The sequence below is a fragment of the Pseudopipra pipra genome, chromosome 1 (genome assembly GCF_036250125.1).
Source record: "Pseudopipra pipra isolate bDixPip1 chromosome 1, bDixPip1.hap1, whole genome shotgun sequence".
In the NCBI taxonomy this organism is placed as follows: Eukaryota; Metazoa; Chordata; class Aves; order Passeriformes; family Pipridae; genus Pseudopipra; species Pseudopipra pipra.
Genome location: NC_087549.1, coordinates 88,032,324 through 88,047,614, shown reverse-complemented (window position 1 = coordinate 88,047,614; position 15,291 = coordinate 88,032,324). Strand labels below are relative to the sequence as shown.

General features: G+C 35.7%; 1 protein-coding gene across 1 annotated transcript in view; it reads left to right on the top strand.

The window, feature by feature from the left end:
- EEF1E1 (eukaryotic translation elongation factor 1 epsilon 1) overlaps positions 1–15,291 on the top strand; it is a 16,837-nt gene extending 1,546 nt beyond the window's left edge. Inside the window, 3 exon segments of the mRNA XM_064663995.1 lie at positions 656–856; positions 7,357–7,452; positions 14,626–15,291. Of these exon segments, the coding sequence (XP_064520065.1) occupies positions 656–856; positions 7,357–7,452; positions 14,626–14,766 (438 nt within the window). The 3' untranslated portion in view covers positions 14,767–15,291.

The window sequence follows — 15,291 nt, the reverse complement described above, 5'->3', positions numbered from 1 at the left end:
TCAGTTTCTGTTGTTTGATGTCATAAATAACTGAATGGACTTCAGTCTGTTGCAGTGAGTTTCAATTCATTTTTTTTATTTATTGACTTAGTGGTTCAGTTTTCTTTCCCACAGTTTGACATGTGCTGCTGTCACTAACAAAGACATGGTTAAATCTAGAAGTGTGTTGTGTTGTCCCCTCACAGTACTAGGGAGCTCTTGGCTTCTGTCAGGACATTTGGGATGAATAAGCATTTCAGGAGGTGTGGTCACTGCAGTTTGCTTGCTCAGAGAGAAGTTGGATGCTGCTGACTTTACAGTCTTAAGGAAGAGTCCTGAATTTGAGAATGAGTTAAAAGTCAGTTAATAAGATTTCTGCCAATGTTGGAACAAACAATACTATTTATGGCTAATATTGGCAGAATTTGATTAATTGGAGCTAAAGATGTCTTGCTTTGTTCACGTTCTTCTGTAAGAACTGAAAATAAACCCCAGAGAGTGAAAAGCAAACATACACTTGGTTTTGATGGTACTACCTTTACTATGAATGCTTCTAAATTCTGACTTATTGCCTTAAATATCCTTTTGAGGGGCTGTAAAAAACCACTAGCTATCCATATAGAGACGGCTTTTTTTAATGAGTTGTTAAGTCTTACGCTCTTGTTTCTGCTTCCAGGTTCCTGTTCTCCAAACCAACAATGGCCCCGGGCTGACAGGGTTGATGACCATTGCTGCCCACCTTGTCAGGCAGGCTAAGAAAGAGCAACTGCTCGGGAACACTGCAGAAGAGAAAGCTGTTGTTCAGCAGTGGTTGGAATACAGAGTGACTCGAGTAAATGGAGGCTCAAGTAAGGAAGATACTAGAATAATTCTGAAGGTAAGGAATACTTAATTACCTTGCCACTGAGTTTTGGAGTGACTAGACCTAGAAGAAGGTTACAGTGCAGGTTACAGTGCAGGTTACAGTGCAGGTTACAGTGCAGGTTACAGTGCAGGTTACAGTGCAGGTTACAGTGCAGGTTACAGTGCAGGTTACAGTGCAGGTTACAGTGCAGGTTACAGTGCAGGTTACAGTGCAGGTTACAGTGCAGGTTACAGTGCAGGTTACAGTGCAGGTTACAGTGTGTGAACGTGCAGTTAATAAAACTAAGCAAATGCTAAAAGCTTGACAGTATTGTTAAGTACTGGCTTTTATTCTGCTTGCTGCTTTTCACTTTTAGTAAGCTGAAACAGAAGGGAAAACAGTTAAAACTGTAAAACATATGAAGAAGAGCAGGCTGTTCAATGTAGTTTAGAGATTGTTCAGCTGCCTGTGTAAGACACCAGTTTCTTATTATCTTCATAAACCCTTGGTTATAAACGAGTTGGCCTTGTATTTCTAGGTAACACTTCTCTGATTGTTTTAAGACCTGTTCTTACTGGCTTGGCAATTGTGGAATACAGGCAATACTTGATGCTGTGGTAATTGGCATTGATGCCAAAAGTCATTATTGGACAGAATTGTGTGTGAAAAGGAGCCTCTACAAAATTGCCCTTTACATCAAGGTACTTTGTATGGGGACCTTGGTCTGCTGTTATTAAACTTTTCCTGCGGTCTGACACTTACTTCCTGTTAAACAGGTGGAAGCAGAAAAGAAAATCTCAAGGGTCACCCTGTTATTTGAGCAGCTAGATGGCAAGGAGTAGATAGTAAAACTTTATATATCTCCTTGTGACTGCTAATTAGTGTTTTTGCAGTGTTGTGGGAACAACTTGAAAACTTGCTTTACACTGTTAACTTCTAAGGGCACTGTTTACTAGGCATGTATAAAACAGCAGTGAAATTCAGTCAGTTTTTAAAGTGGTTATTTTTTCTAACTTTGAAAGTATGTTTTAGATGGAAAGTTGAACTGCTCAGTCCTACTAGTCAGTATGGGTTTAGAAATAGCTTTGGTTGACTTTACTTTGACTCTGGTTTGCATCTTAGAATGATGCAAAGCAAAACTTTGTTGCCCTCTTCAAGCTGACAGCCCTCTTGATCTTGAGTACTTGGAATATCACATCTGCTTTACCAACTTGGTGAAAGTCTTCAAGAACCATTTCTCTCACTTGCACCCCAAATAATATGAGTTATCTTGATTTCATAGCATCTGGGAAATATCTTCCATTAGTTAATTAGAAGTTTGTTTACATTGCTTCTCTTTTTGTAATAGCTCTGCTCTTACTTTCTATGTGTAAACGTTATCAAAACCTTCACAGTCATGGTTACTCTGCAGATATCATGTGAAAACTGTCTACCCTTTGGGATTTTCTGAACTTGATTGAAGGAGATGTTGACTAATGTGGGTTTTAACTTTAGCTTTATGACAAGTCATATAGTTTCAGTCATTTTTTTAAACGAATTTGTGATGCTTTTTCTTCTTCTGAACTGTGAGAAGACCATATGAGAATAGATAACTTTTATTCACCTTTCTTGCCCTTCTATCATATAAAAACCAAAAGCAAGTTTTCTGTCTTCTTATAAAAAAGTACATCTACTCTGATGGCTTCAATGATGATATCTGCATTGTCAGCACATGCATGTGAGTGTTTGCAGAACTGCATTAGAGTATGAAAACCAGATGCAGAGATATGGCAGTTTTATGCTGAAGCTGGTATCACTCTTCAGTTTTAGGCTTAGGAACACTGGCCATGTAGAAAAGACAATATACTGAAATACAAATATGTGGATAAATCAAGTGTTTCCAAGCAAAGCAAAATTTTCTTACTGAGAAACAATCAGTGTCACTTGAAGGAGAATCTCTGCCTTTAAATAGTTTAATAGATATTACCATTTTAAAGTTTTCCTTTGTTTTGTTTTCTTTTCTTAGCAAGTGTTGAATAACCAGAATTTATTTTAACACAGGGCTGCTGTGGAATTGTTCCAGCACTAATAATTTCATATTATAGCAATTAAGGATTTTTTTAATTTGTTCTCTTCCCACTATGATTAATCAGAAGAAGAGGCAGCCTACCATTAAAGTATACTGTGCCAAAAGGGAGTACGATTTAAAAAAAAAAAGAAAAACTAAAATAGGGAGGGAAGTCTGAGGCTGTAGTTTTACAACGTGTCTGGAATACACAATGGCAGTCTTGGGACAGTTGCAGCCTAGAGCCACAATTTATAATAAGCTGCGCCAAAAACAGTTCAGTCACTTCTGCTATAAACTTTGGGCTGCCTCCATTTAACCCTTAACTGAGGTGATGTGATTCTACAAAGTGTCAGTAAATAACTGGTTTAATGTCTGTTAATTTGAACAGGAAGGATCTGTTTGCCCAAGGAAAATAGGTTCTTAAATTGCTCTTACTGATGTGTTGCCTAAAGCTGTTACTTGGCATGAAACAATGGTGAAACAGACCATCTCAGCCAGGTTTTTTATATTTATTCAGAGCAAATGCCATACTGTTCACAACGGGCCAATAAATGGGCTTGTGAAGTTTTGTCTAATTTTGATCTGTGCTTCTGTACTGGACAGAATAAATGGGAGCAATGCTTCTGGACTGTTCTATAGCAGATATGTAGGAACGATGAATGTCAATAGCAGTGATAGCACAATATCCAATGCATTATGTTAACTTCTTTACACAGGATAAGAGAGTATTTTCGTTGGTTCTTTGATGTTTGTTTAGTGGTAAATTAAGCTGCATAGGGGGGAAAAAAAGCTGAAAATTACTGAGCCGTCATGCTTGATAACTAGTAGTTTTTCTACTCCTCAGGGAAGGAATTGAGAACCTTTGTAAAACACTTGTGCTATCAAATGGCTACTTAGACGTTAGTGAATTCTGTTCAGGAGGTTTTAATGTCTCTGCTTTGTCAATTTTAGGTATGTAAAACTTGAGCGTGTTCCTCCCACCCCCCCTCCGTCTTCAGGCATATTCAGCATCTGCCAAATAACTGGGAGCTTGTACTTGAATTCACAAGAATGTAGATACCTCTGGTCCCTGAATGATAATTATAACCCAGAATTTTTGTGTACTAGTTTGTGTCTTATGCAAAACAGTGTTCCATGACTTCAACTAGCTTTATCCCAATCTCCTGTGCTGTCTGGCTGTAAGCATGAAGTTCAGTTAGAAATCTGAATAAGAAAGCTTCAGTTCCTATCTAATGTGCTTGCTTGAAAAAATTACTCTTTCCACAGATAAAAAAGCAGGTTAATCCATGCTCTACCCATGCCATTAATCCACAGTTCTTGTACACTCTTTTTTGGTAGAGTTCTAATTGGGATGCCTACCTGCTTTAGCAAGCTTATCCAGCAAGTATCTTTTAAACTTCAACTTTCTGTGTTCACTTCTCTCCCTCTTCTTTTAGCACCAGGATATGTGTTTGTGCTTACAGGTTAAAGGATTGAATTTCGATTATTGGAGCAATATTTCTTGATTATTTTTCTTCTCTTTTTTACAATAAACTTGGTATGTTGAATAGTCTTCCAGACCAAGTGTAACTCATAGTTTGCCAGTTCAACAGAAGATTCTTGCATGAGAGTTAAAAATACAGTTATGCACCAACGGTGCAGTTCTGTTTTTCTTGGCTGCAGAAACCCTTTCTTGTGTTCTGCATTGTCAGGGGCTTTCCTGGGGCATTTGAGAGTGCTCAGCTTTTTGTCTTTGCATGGTGTGATAGATATAAAGGCACTTAGGGCATAAATGACCTTAACAATCTTGCTGACTGAAAGGATGTGCTTCTGTGTGTAAGGGAAATACATACACCAGCAGGATGTTGTGGACAAAATATCCAAAATAAAATCGGAGTGTGAGTAGGTCCATTGTAAGCTACTGAGTCGTCACAAGAAGCAACTGTTGCTTATCCGGATTGCTGTTCCAGCTTGCCGTGACTGGAAGCGATTCAGTTGCCTTAGTGGATTAAATGGATTACTGGCAACTATATTGCATACTTAAAAGATAGTGAGGAATAATGTGGGGTAGTCAGAAGTGTGCCGTGGATGGGATGTGTTGAGCTGTTGCTAGATATGGACTGTAAATCGGATTTTTTTTTTTCCATAGAACAAGCAAATGAAAATCCATCGGTTAGTCCATAAATAATGCAGCGTCTGTTCTTACGTCACTTTTTTGCCCTAAAAATGGAATTTGAATTGCTGCAGTTGTTCGATGTATATTAGTGCATCATACTGCAGCTATACCATACATACCTGTTCGAAATTTGAGAAAGAATTTTCTGAGGGATTGCAACAGTAAGTTTATATAGTTACAAGCAACTTCCATCTTTCATGTATTCAGTACATGAAAGACAGTGATACAGAAGACAGTGAACAGACCTGAATTTCCTGCATGTAATAGAAATTCAGTACAGTTTCATATCCGTGTTTTCATTAATGTCTCCAGGACAGAAACGCTGTTTCACTTTAATACCATGGTCACTTCAGAAAACTTGACTTTCAGGAGTTTTAGCACAGTTGGCTATTAGCCAGTAATGTAATCATCCATGGGAAGGATAACCCATGAGGCAAGATTAACTAAATGTGCCTAATGCACATGGAAGAAAACTTACTGTGGTGCTTCTGCATTATCTTGACTTGCAGAATGAAATAGGAATATCTGTCTGTATTTTATGGGAGGAAAGTACATGTTCTAAACCAAAATTGTAAACTGATGCTAATTTATACAAGACTAAACCATTTTTGTCAAATTTAATTTACTCAGTTAACTGACTTCATAAAATTTGATTAACCAGAATAAATAATTGTTCACGCTGTAATGGCTTACTTTGCCTTTAAAGTTTTAAGATTTTTTTTTTTTTGATGACTGTTTTGAGTGTACACATACAGTATAAAACTCAGAATTAACATACTGTAATTTTTTTGATGCAGAAATCCAAAATTTTGAGCACGACAATAACTGTGGTAATTGTGTCTTTGGAGATAATGAGCTTTTTACTTTACAAAATCCCAATTCCATAGCCTAGGCTAAGAAGAACGGAGATGGGAGGTTGGCATATAGTTCTAGTGGTGTTATTTTTCATTATAATGCATGTGGAATTTCTGGGTAGTTGAAATGAAAAATGCTGGTCAAAGATCTCTGTCAGAACAGACAACTTTATGGTTTTTTTTTCTAGTAAACAGATCTCTAGGTCGTTGGGTTTTTTTCTTCCTACAAGTTTTTTCTTCTTAACATTGCATTTGCCTTTGCATTGTGTGTAGGAAATTCCACAGAACTGTAGTTACATGTTTAAAGTAATTTGAGTGCTAAGTAACATGAACAAAGGAGTAAACCAGTCTAAAGAAAAGGGGCTACGTAGCCAGGGGCAATTGACCTTACAGAATTTTAACTATGCAGGGGTTAATATTTTTCCCTGATTTGCTCTAATAAAAGAAATCAAAGCAGACAGGAGGATGTTTAAATATTATAGAAGTACAGGAGTCCTGTCATGAAGAGGTTATCAAAGAAACAGTAAGATGGCATAATGTAGTCAAACTTGTCAAATGCAAATGCAAGGTCAGATGTCTTAAAAGTCTTATTATTTCAGTTTTGTGTTTCAGTCTTATTTTTTTTTCAGTATGTGTCCTGTAGTTATCTCTATATTGGTAAAATTATGTAACCACAAAAAGTGCAACATGCTTAAGGCTAAATATAATTTTTTTAATTGTTCACTAATTATTAATCCCCTTCTCCTTGCCCTAGACGTTTTTTTATTTCTTTTAATAAAAGGTTGTCTTAAAAGGGAGCGTGCTGTAATTGAGACTGAAAAATTTAAATTTTTTAAAATGTTAGTTACATTTAAGCATAACTAACTGTTTCGGGGGGGTGTTGGCTTAAGGAGATGTCTGAGGGGAAAAAGAGGAGTGCACAACTAACAAGGAGAGTTTCCAAATCTAAGGAAAAGCTGGGAAACTTGGTTTTGTACACTTCTGAAAAGAATACTTTAAAACTAAGGCTTGCTTAAGCCGGCATCAGTGTCAAGTAGGTAATTTTCTTTGTAGTTATGTTTCTTTCTTTAGAGGGAAGTAGAGGGCAGAAAGATGCATAAATTGGATGAGAAGTAGGTAAGACGTAGAGAAAAGGAAGGAAATATTTCTTTGGAGTCAGATTAAAATAAATTACACCTGTATTTACAAAAATTTGACTAGATGTAAAGCACTTTTTTTAGACACCAGCATTTAAATTTTACCTAATCTCGCTGTCAAAGAACGGTGATATTTTAGTTTCTTATCTTGTCACTCGCTTCTTAGATTTTTTTTCTTCTTTTATTGTTTTTCTCATTTCCTGAGTTGGGATAATTGAAAGCTGGTGTTTATTTTATATGCATGGTCTCCAAAGGAAGTTTCTATTATTTTTAACAATTGCCTTAATGTATTGTTTCACAAAGTCAGTACTACAGCAGTATAATGACTTTTTCTTTTGTAGGATCTTAACATGCACCTTGAAGATAAAGTCTACCTTGCAGGAAACATTTTTACCTTAGCAGACATTTTGATGTACTATGGATTGCATCATATCATGGTAAGCATTACTTACCTTATTTTTATATGTACAACTGCCATAATTGTTATTTATCTAAAGGGCATTTTATTGTTGTAGAAGTTGACCTACTGAATTGATCAATGACAGTTATGGAACAGAACAGAGAAAAATAAAACTCATTTTTAAGTTGTATGTTTTATACTTTAATATTTAGCTATGGATCTGTCAGAAGAAGTGTATTACCTGTAATGTCCAGAATGCCTTAGTTTCCTCTGTATAATGTAGCATTACCTGTAATGTCCAGAATGCCTTAGTTTCCTCTGTATAATGTAGCATATATACCTCTCCCTGTGTTTCAAGGATTGATTGTTTGATGCTTACCTTTTCTAGTCTGAAATATGACTGCTTACAGAATTACATGAGGAAATAGATAAATGAAACTGAAAGGATATGTCAGAACTGAAAGCACTAACCTTTTAGTATTAGAGGAGTACAGATGCATGTAAATTAAGCTCCTGAAGGATGAATGCATATAAAAAAGTTTGAGCCATAACAAATTGTCATTTGTGTTTCAAGACTTGAATGATAATACTTGATGAAAGATACATAATATGAAATAGCACAGGGAGCTAGTGCTTAGGAGCAGAAAAAAACCCACACAACACACCCCCTGCCTCCCCGCAAAAATATGTTTGTCCTGAGTGGGGAAGATGTTGAGATTCCTTTTAGTCAGCTCAGGTTACCATGAAGTGCTCGAAAGCCATTGCACCTTCAGTTCTGAACCCCAAGTGTTAAATTAAAGATAGAGCAGCAGAAATTATTTGCATTTCGTGCTGGAATGTGTTTGTAAATGAGCCATTGTCGTTCTCTGGAGTGGGTACAACTAAAGAAACCAAAGGACTTACAGGAGAAGGTCTACTAAATTTTTGGGAGAAGATGAAATCCATCAGTTTTGCATTAGAAAATCATGGGGCTGGGGGGGAATGAGGGGGGAGAGGACAATTAGAAGAAGATGCCTCTGACGGATGCGCATGTGTCTGAGAATCAGTGAATTCAGTCAACTGGGTGAATGGTTACTTTTATACAATTAAAAGCAGAGCTCTTGGAGAAGAGTGGAAGAATGCTACATTTTAGAATGGAGGCAGAGGAGAGGAGGAATCAAGTTGTGAAATACTACCAGAAGTAAGAGAGAATTTATGTATCTGTGTCTTGACTGTCCAGGAGTAAAAGTTCAAATGAGAGAGGGTTGAGCAGAGGAGAGAGGAAAGGGAAGCTTCCTTTCAGAAGGTTTTTGAAAACATGCTAGAGTAAGTCACTTAGAATTAATTCTGTTAATTCATATTTGCCTTGTTAAAATATCCTAAGTAGTAGGATAGATGTTTTGACTAAAGTGTCAGAATGGGTTACCTTTCACATATGATATGCAGATGTAGAAAAAATGCTTAAGTACCTTCTAAAAATATGACTGTATATGCTGTAAGAGAGTAGGAGTTCAAATGAGATTTTTTTAAAAAACTTAGGGGAAAATCCAAGCATTTTTAAATTTAGAGTTTGCTCTAGAGTAGACTACCTAATCAAGAAGAAAAGATACAAGTTATTGCTTTGGGAAATAGAACAGATGGTAAAAACAAATGACTTGGTGCTCCTGGGTGCCTGCAACCACCCAGACACTACTTGGGACAAGTTTATAGTATAGCATCTGTTTCTGAAATGTTTGATTTCACAGAATATAATTTGGTGTAAAGGGCAAGTAACGAGGTTACTATCCTAAATAAATATGAAAATCTAGAAGCTACTAATTAGGAATTACATATATTTTGAAGCTTTCAGAATTGATTCATATTAGTACTTGACTATATAGGTAAGATCTTGAACTGTAGAATCCTGTGATTTTAATTTTTTTTTAATTATTTTTATTTTCCCTGTAATGAGAAGAGAGTACATCCAGGACTGGTGCTCTGCCCTAAGCTTTATGAGGGAGACAGGAAGAGTTGCTGTATCTCTTCATGTGATATGGTCCAGGGCAGCAGTTGGTCATATCCACCACTGCTTCAGCCAAATTATGCAAAATATCAATAAATGTTTTCTGTAATCCTTTAAGGAAGGAGGTGAAAACGGGAGACATGGAGAGACCCACAGATCTTGCTGTCCATCAAGTTGTCTAGAAAATTGATCTGAAAATGTTGCTGATAATGACCTTTAAGGCTAATCTCTGCACTTTTGATTAACTAACTGTGATGCTAACACAGACATTAGCAATAGAATACTGGAAATATTACCGACATATCGTAATCACCCTGAATAAGCCAAGTAGTAAAACTTTAAAATCCTTCTGGTGCACGTTTCATTGGAAAGGTTTTAAGACCAACCAGTCCTTTTGCTCAGTTCTTCGCTTGTGGTATCATCTTCCTTTCTTAGTGTTCCTGAGTACAGATAATGTGTCTTTGTATTCATTCACTCCTTCCATCTTCATTTTACCTTCCCATAATCCAGGGAGAGTTCTGGAGTCTGATTCTTTACTGTCCAGGCTCGTCCATTTGAGCTGACTAGCTGAGTTTGTCTACTGACCAGCAGCAACTCTTAATTCTACAGTTGGGTGCTTTTCTTTCATTCTCCTTGTCCGTTCTAGTTATCTTAATAAGTAATATTATTAAGTACAATAGTACAATGTGTTTAAAAATCCACGTTGTGGCAAAATAATTAGTATTTTAATCAGTGAGAGTGAGATTCACAGGTAGTGTTTCAGGATTTTTGCAGACAGGATCTATTTTGAGTCTATTAATTAGAAATACACACTCATAATAATAAGGCAGGAACTAAATTTTATGCATTGTTGTTCTGCATCATAATATAGGTCACAAACACTCAAAAGTGTAATGCTTGATACTGCCTTTTCAGTCAGTGTGATCTACTTTGTCATATGTAATTGATGTCTCTATGTATGTAATATAAATATTGTTGTCTTAAAGAGACTTCAATTGCTTAAATATATATGTGGATAAATATGACGAACAATGAAGTTCCACTAGGTTAAAGCACAGATTGCAGAGAAAACATGAATTTGGAAGCATTGCTTAAGGATAGCTCAGGCAATCAGTAAACATTAAATTCCCCCTGTGATAATAAACTTGTTTTCATATCTGTTTTTTAATTTAAAATTATAAAAAAAAAAATTCCCAGTGTCTTTATTCTTAAATATTTTTGAACAGCAGAAGTCCAGTTCTATTTTAAGAGAAATAATCAATGTGAAGATTGATCTGCTTTTATACTTCAAAAAGTTGTGAGAACCAAAGAAGTTGTCTCAAATCTATATGTCTGACTTCAAAATTTCTTTAATAAGGTCAGGAAAATAACTTATGGGTGAAATTTATATGTGCAGATGGAAGAAGAAGCCTCAGTCAAAATTTTGGGGTCAAATCAAAAACAGTCAAGTACAAAACAAACTAAGCTGTTCTCCTTGAGTCACAACTACTAATAGTGAACTATAATGAGACTGCAATAGTAGTTTATTTTGTAGGGTTTGTTCCATAATGAATATTTCCCGTAATAAAGAGATTACCATGAATTTTTGTTAATATTCACTGATATGCTGCTTATTTAATACTGAGATGAGGCTTTCCTTCTAAAGAATGATGCTAAAAATGGTTCTTCAACTGAATTACAAAAAAAAAACCCCAGTTTTAACTTTAAGGAAAGATTTACTTTTAAACCTATTCCTTTAACAGCAGTAAAGTAGTCAAAACAACATGAAAGCACATGTATGTCATGAAATACACCATCCATCTGTTGGGTATTTTCTTTTTCTCCCATATTTAAAAGCTAAAGTTAAAAAGTGTAATAGTATCTTAGCCTTTCCTCATACTGAAGAGCTTCAGATGTAGCCACGTATTTTTAGACTTTCCGTGCACATGTAGAGTGTGGGAATGAGAGTTTATGCCTGCATCCCCAATGCTATGGAAAGCAAATATAATTAAAGCTTGTGTATTTATAGCCCTTGCAGCAGTTCTTAGAGTTGCATTATATGATGACCACCTTGGTTCCCCTTTGTGAGCTTTGTGGTGGAAGAACAAGACTTTTTTCTTTTTTTTTGTGTCATGGAAAAAAAAAAGCCTGTCAAATTGAGTGTCTGCTTCTTTGCTATTAAAATAATTGCTTTAATAGCAAATAATTATTATAACAGCAGAACAGCAGCCTTTCTTAACTTGGGGGAATTGTCTAATTTAATGAGGAAGAACAGAAAATACCCATCTAACAAAATGTTGTAAAAAATGCCATGGAAGTGATCTCTAAACAATTAACCTAAGAGTTATGTTCTGAGTAAAAAGTAGAGCATGCCACAAAGTGCTTTTTAATATATTTCACTGATAGAGTACATTATGTAAATAAGTAAAAATATCTTGCTTGTTGTGCCTAGAGTACAAAAAGGGGTTTTATTATTAGAGTAGCTGTCTGTTTTGCCCTTCAGATGTTTTTTCACTATGCTAACAGAATGAAAGAGGACTAGTTTTCCAGACATCGTTGATTTACATTGGAGAAATTTAAAGATTGAAAATTTTCAGTGTAAAATTATGGGGAGGAAATATTGTATCTGCTTCAAAACCTAAAGTTTGGTTCAGCATTTTCATAACCAAGTGCTTACCCATTAAAGACTTTGAAAAAGGGTACTGTAATCTCAAGGAACTTAAAGTGTCAGCATTTTAGTGTCTGCTTATACTTTAATATTTTTTCTTCACTTTGAGTAATTTTAGATGGCCTTAGAGTATACACATTGTTCTTTTCATTCTCTGTGTTACTTTGTTAATGGTTCTACAGCTTCATATCAAGCATCAGCTTCCTACTATCATTAATTATAATGCACTGCAGATGATCAAAAGCATCTTCCCTTAAATGGTACTGCCTTTTTATTTTGGTCCTGAATATACAGCACTTGCAGAAACTCAGGTAATTTGTGAAATACTCGGTGTTATATTTGAGTAGCTTTCACTTTTTGTTTGTAAAATTCTGGACAATTTTTTTCTCACTTATTAGGGTTATTCTCTTCCACTTACCTAATTCAAATAACTCTTATATTTCTAGATCAGAAAAAATGTGGCTGATTTTAATTGATTTTTCTGTGCATTTCTATCAGACTATACTGCTGTAGGAATAGTATTTACATTTCCTTGCCAGCAGCAAGAAAAGCAGATTTTCTCATACTGCCTGAACTGAGGTTCATAACAGTTCAAAATTGCAGAATGTGTTGTGGAAATACATGTGTAGTGCCCCACTTGTAGGCAGGTAAGTTCTATAGGAAGAGCAGCTACTTGGGTTTAGGAGCAGCTGCAAGATCTCTGCTTTTTGGTTGTTGCCACAGTTACTGTGTTCTTAACTTCCTGTTAATAGAGCTTTAATGCTATGTGCCATTAGTTTAGAATTCCTTCCTGCAACTCCTTGAATTCTTCCTTGGTATATTTCCATTGGTTCATTTTCCAGCATATTTCCTTATTTTCTTTTTCCTGCTACACATTTAAATCTTCTAAGTCAAGTGCTGGGCTGTGTGAGCGAACAGCTAGGAGAAGTAGCAAATGTTAAAGGCAACGCTTGAAATCGAAAGGCTGGTGTGTCACAAGGTCAAATTTAACATGAGGCTTGGTTTTAAACAGCAGCTTTTCACTCGTACAGCTGAGTAAGTATGTATAGTTCTCACTGGGATCTAAAGTTTGTTGAAACAGATTTGTTTCTAGCTGTCCTGTGCCCAAGACCAAATTTGGAATGGACCTGCAGCATCCATAAAATCTAGAATTTATAGAACAAAGCATAAGGAATATGCCATCTGTTTAGCTTTTGAGGAGAGGATTAACTTTGGGTACCTTTAGAAACCTAAACCTGGAAAAATATTAGGCATGTGTGAGTAGCAATTTTCTGTTAAAACTGTCCTCTACAGATGTGCCCTTTTTAATTGACTGCAGGCATTGTCAAGACTCAAGTTAAGCTTGGCTAACTGAAAATGAAGTGAGGTTAATCCCATGCTGATTGGTTTCAGTATTGGTGAGATAAAATAGGGTAGTTAATGTGAAGATCACATTTTGTTCTTGATGTAGGTTTTGTAGGCTGTTTTGAGGACTATCCCATTTGTAATTCAGTTGTAGTAGGTTAATGTGAGGATTGTTAATGATAATTATCTAAACTGATAAACTAACTTGATTACAAAGCCATAAGGAGAGATAAAATTGCTAATCAAGGAATAGTAGTACAGGATGGGAATAGTTCTTCTGCAGCTGGCTTGAAAGACTGAAGGAATTACAGACTTTTTAGTGAAGCTTTGAGGATGCTGCTGACCTGAACTTAGAAGACTTTTAAAGGTAGAGTTTGGATCTGTAACTGTCTGATTAAAGATAGGCTTGAAGTTCTGCATGTATATTAGCCACAATTCCTGTGGCAAGGTGTTGTTACAATGATTGTGTGTGATAGTTGGAAACTTCTTCCTAATTTTGCAGCTATTTAGATCTGGGTTGAAATAAGCAGGTAACTGTGCTCTTAACTTGAGAACTCTCATGAACAACAAGATCTCAAACTGTAGGACTAGGTGATAGTACTTCAAATATTTTTATGAAGCGTGGACAGGTTTCCAGTTTGTTTTACTGTGGTAATTTGAATCATGCCACTGCTATCTTAATAATGTGAGCTACTACATCTGAACAGTTAAGTGTTAAACTATGCTGATTCTTAGTAACTATGCCATATTAGGCAATAGTCATATAAAACAACTTCCAATTACCTATCCAGTCTCAAATTGCTTGAAAAAAAACTTACTCCTGTACTTAAAATACACCTGGAAACACAAAGTAGTCAGTTTGTCTGTGAGACGATACTGTCTATCTTCTAAATTCACGTGAAAGGGTTGTGCATGTTGTGGAACTCTTTCCCTGCACGCCTCAATACTGTATGCTGATCTGAGGAATAGAAAGATGCATTAAATTCAAGCAAGCTTTTTTCCCCTCTTTGTCATACAAATGTATATTCCACCTCCAGGTCTGTTCATTTGAGTAAATTAAAAGTTCTTACATGTTTGGGGCTTAAATATTAATATGTGAAACTAATATGGAATACTGCTGGACTGCAACAGCTTACTTGAGTTTAAATCATTTGTAAAACGATCTACTTTCATTTTGCTTTACACTGGCAATGCAGTGCCTGATATTACTTGGTGCCTTGTATTTATTCCCCATGCAGGTGGACCTCACAGTGCAAGAAAAGGAGAAATACCTTAACGTGTCTCGTTGGTTCAACCACATTCAGCATTACCCAGGTGTCCGGCAGCATCTGTCTAATGTCGTCTTCATCAAGAACAGATTATACACAAATGCTCATTAAGGAGAATCCTAATGTTGTGTTGGAAGGAGGTTTGGGAATTTAGAAGTTATACTGTCCAAAGCCACTAGTAGCAAATATTGTTTTGTAACCTTCTGTATGTGAACCAAAACTGTTAATGCCTCAGATAATACAGTTGCATTGAATTGCTGTTGTTCATTCAAGAATTTGAACTAAAGAATTGTATCATGTATCTGATTAAATGCAGCAATGGTAGAAAGATGGAAATTGAGTTTTAATTCACTATTTTAAAAAAAAATTTTAAAGTTCCTTTAATTAAACACTTAAGTGTAATGACATGATCTTTATAGGAAATAATTGGTTATTTTCCTTCAATTACCCACTCCTTTTGCTATTTATTGAATTTTTATGTATGTCGTCCCACTTTCTTTTCATTTTGTTTTCCATGGATGTTTACACTAGTTTTGTAAAAGTTAAGAGCTATATTGTGTGCCAAGGATGTGAAAAAGGGAACATGCAAATGTTACAAAGTATTTATGTGACTGAATAAATTATTTTAAAACTGTA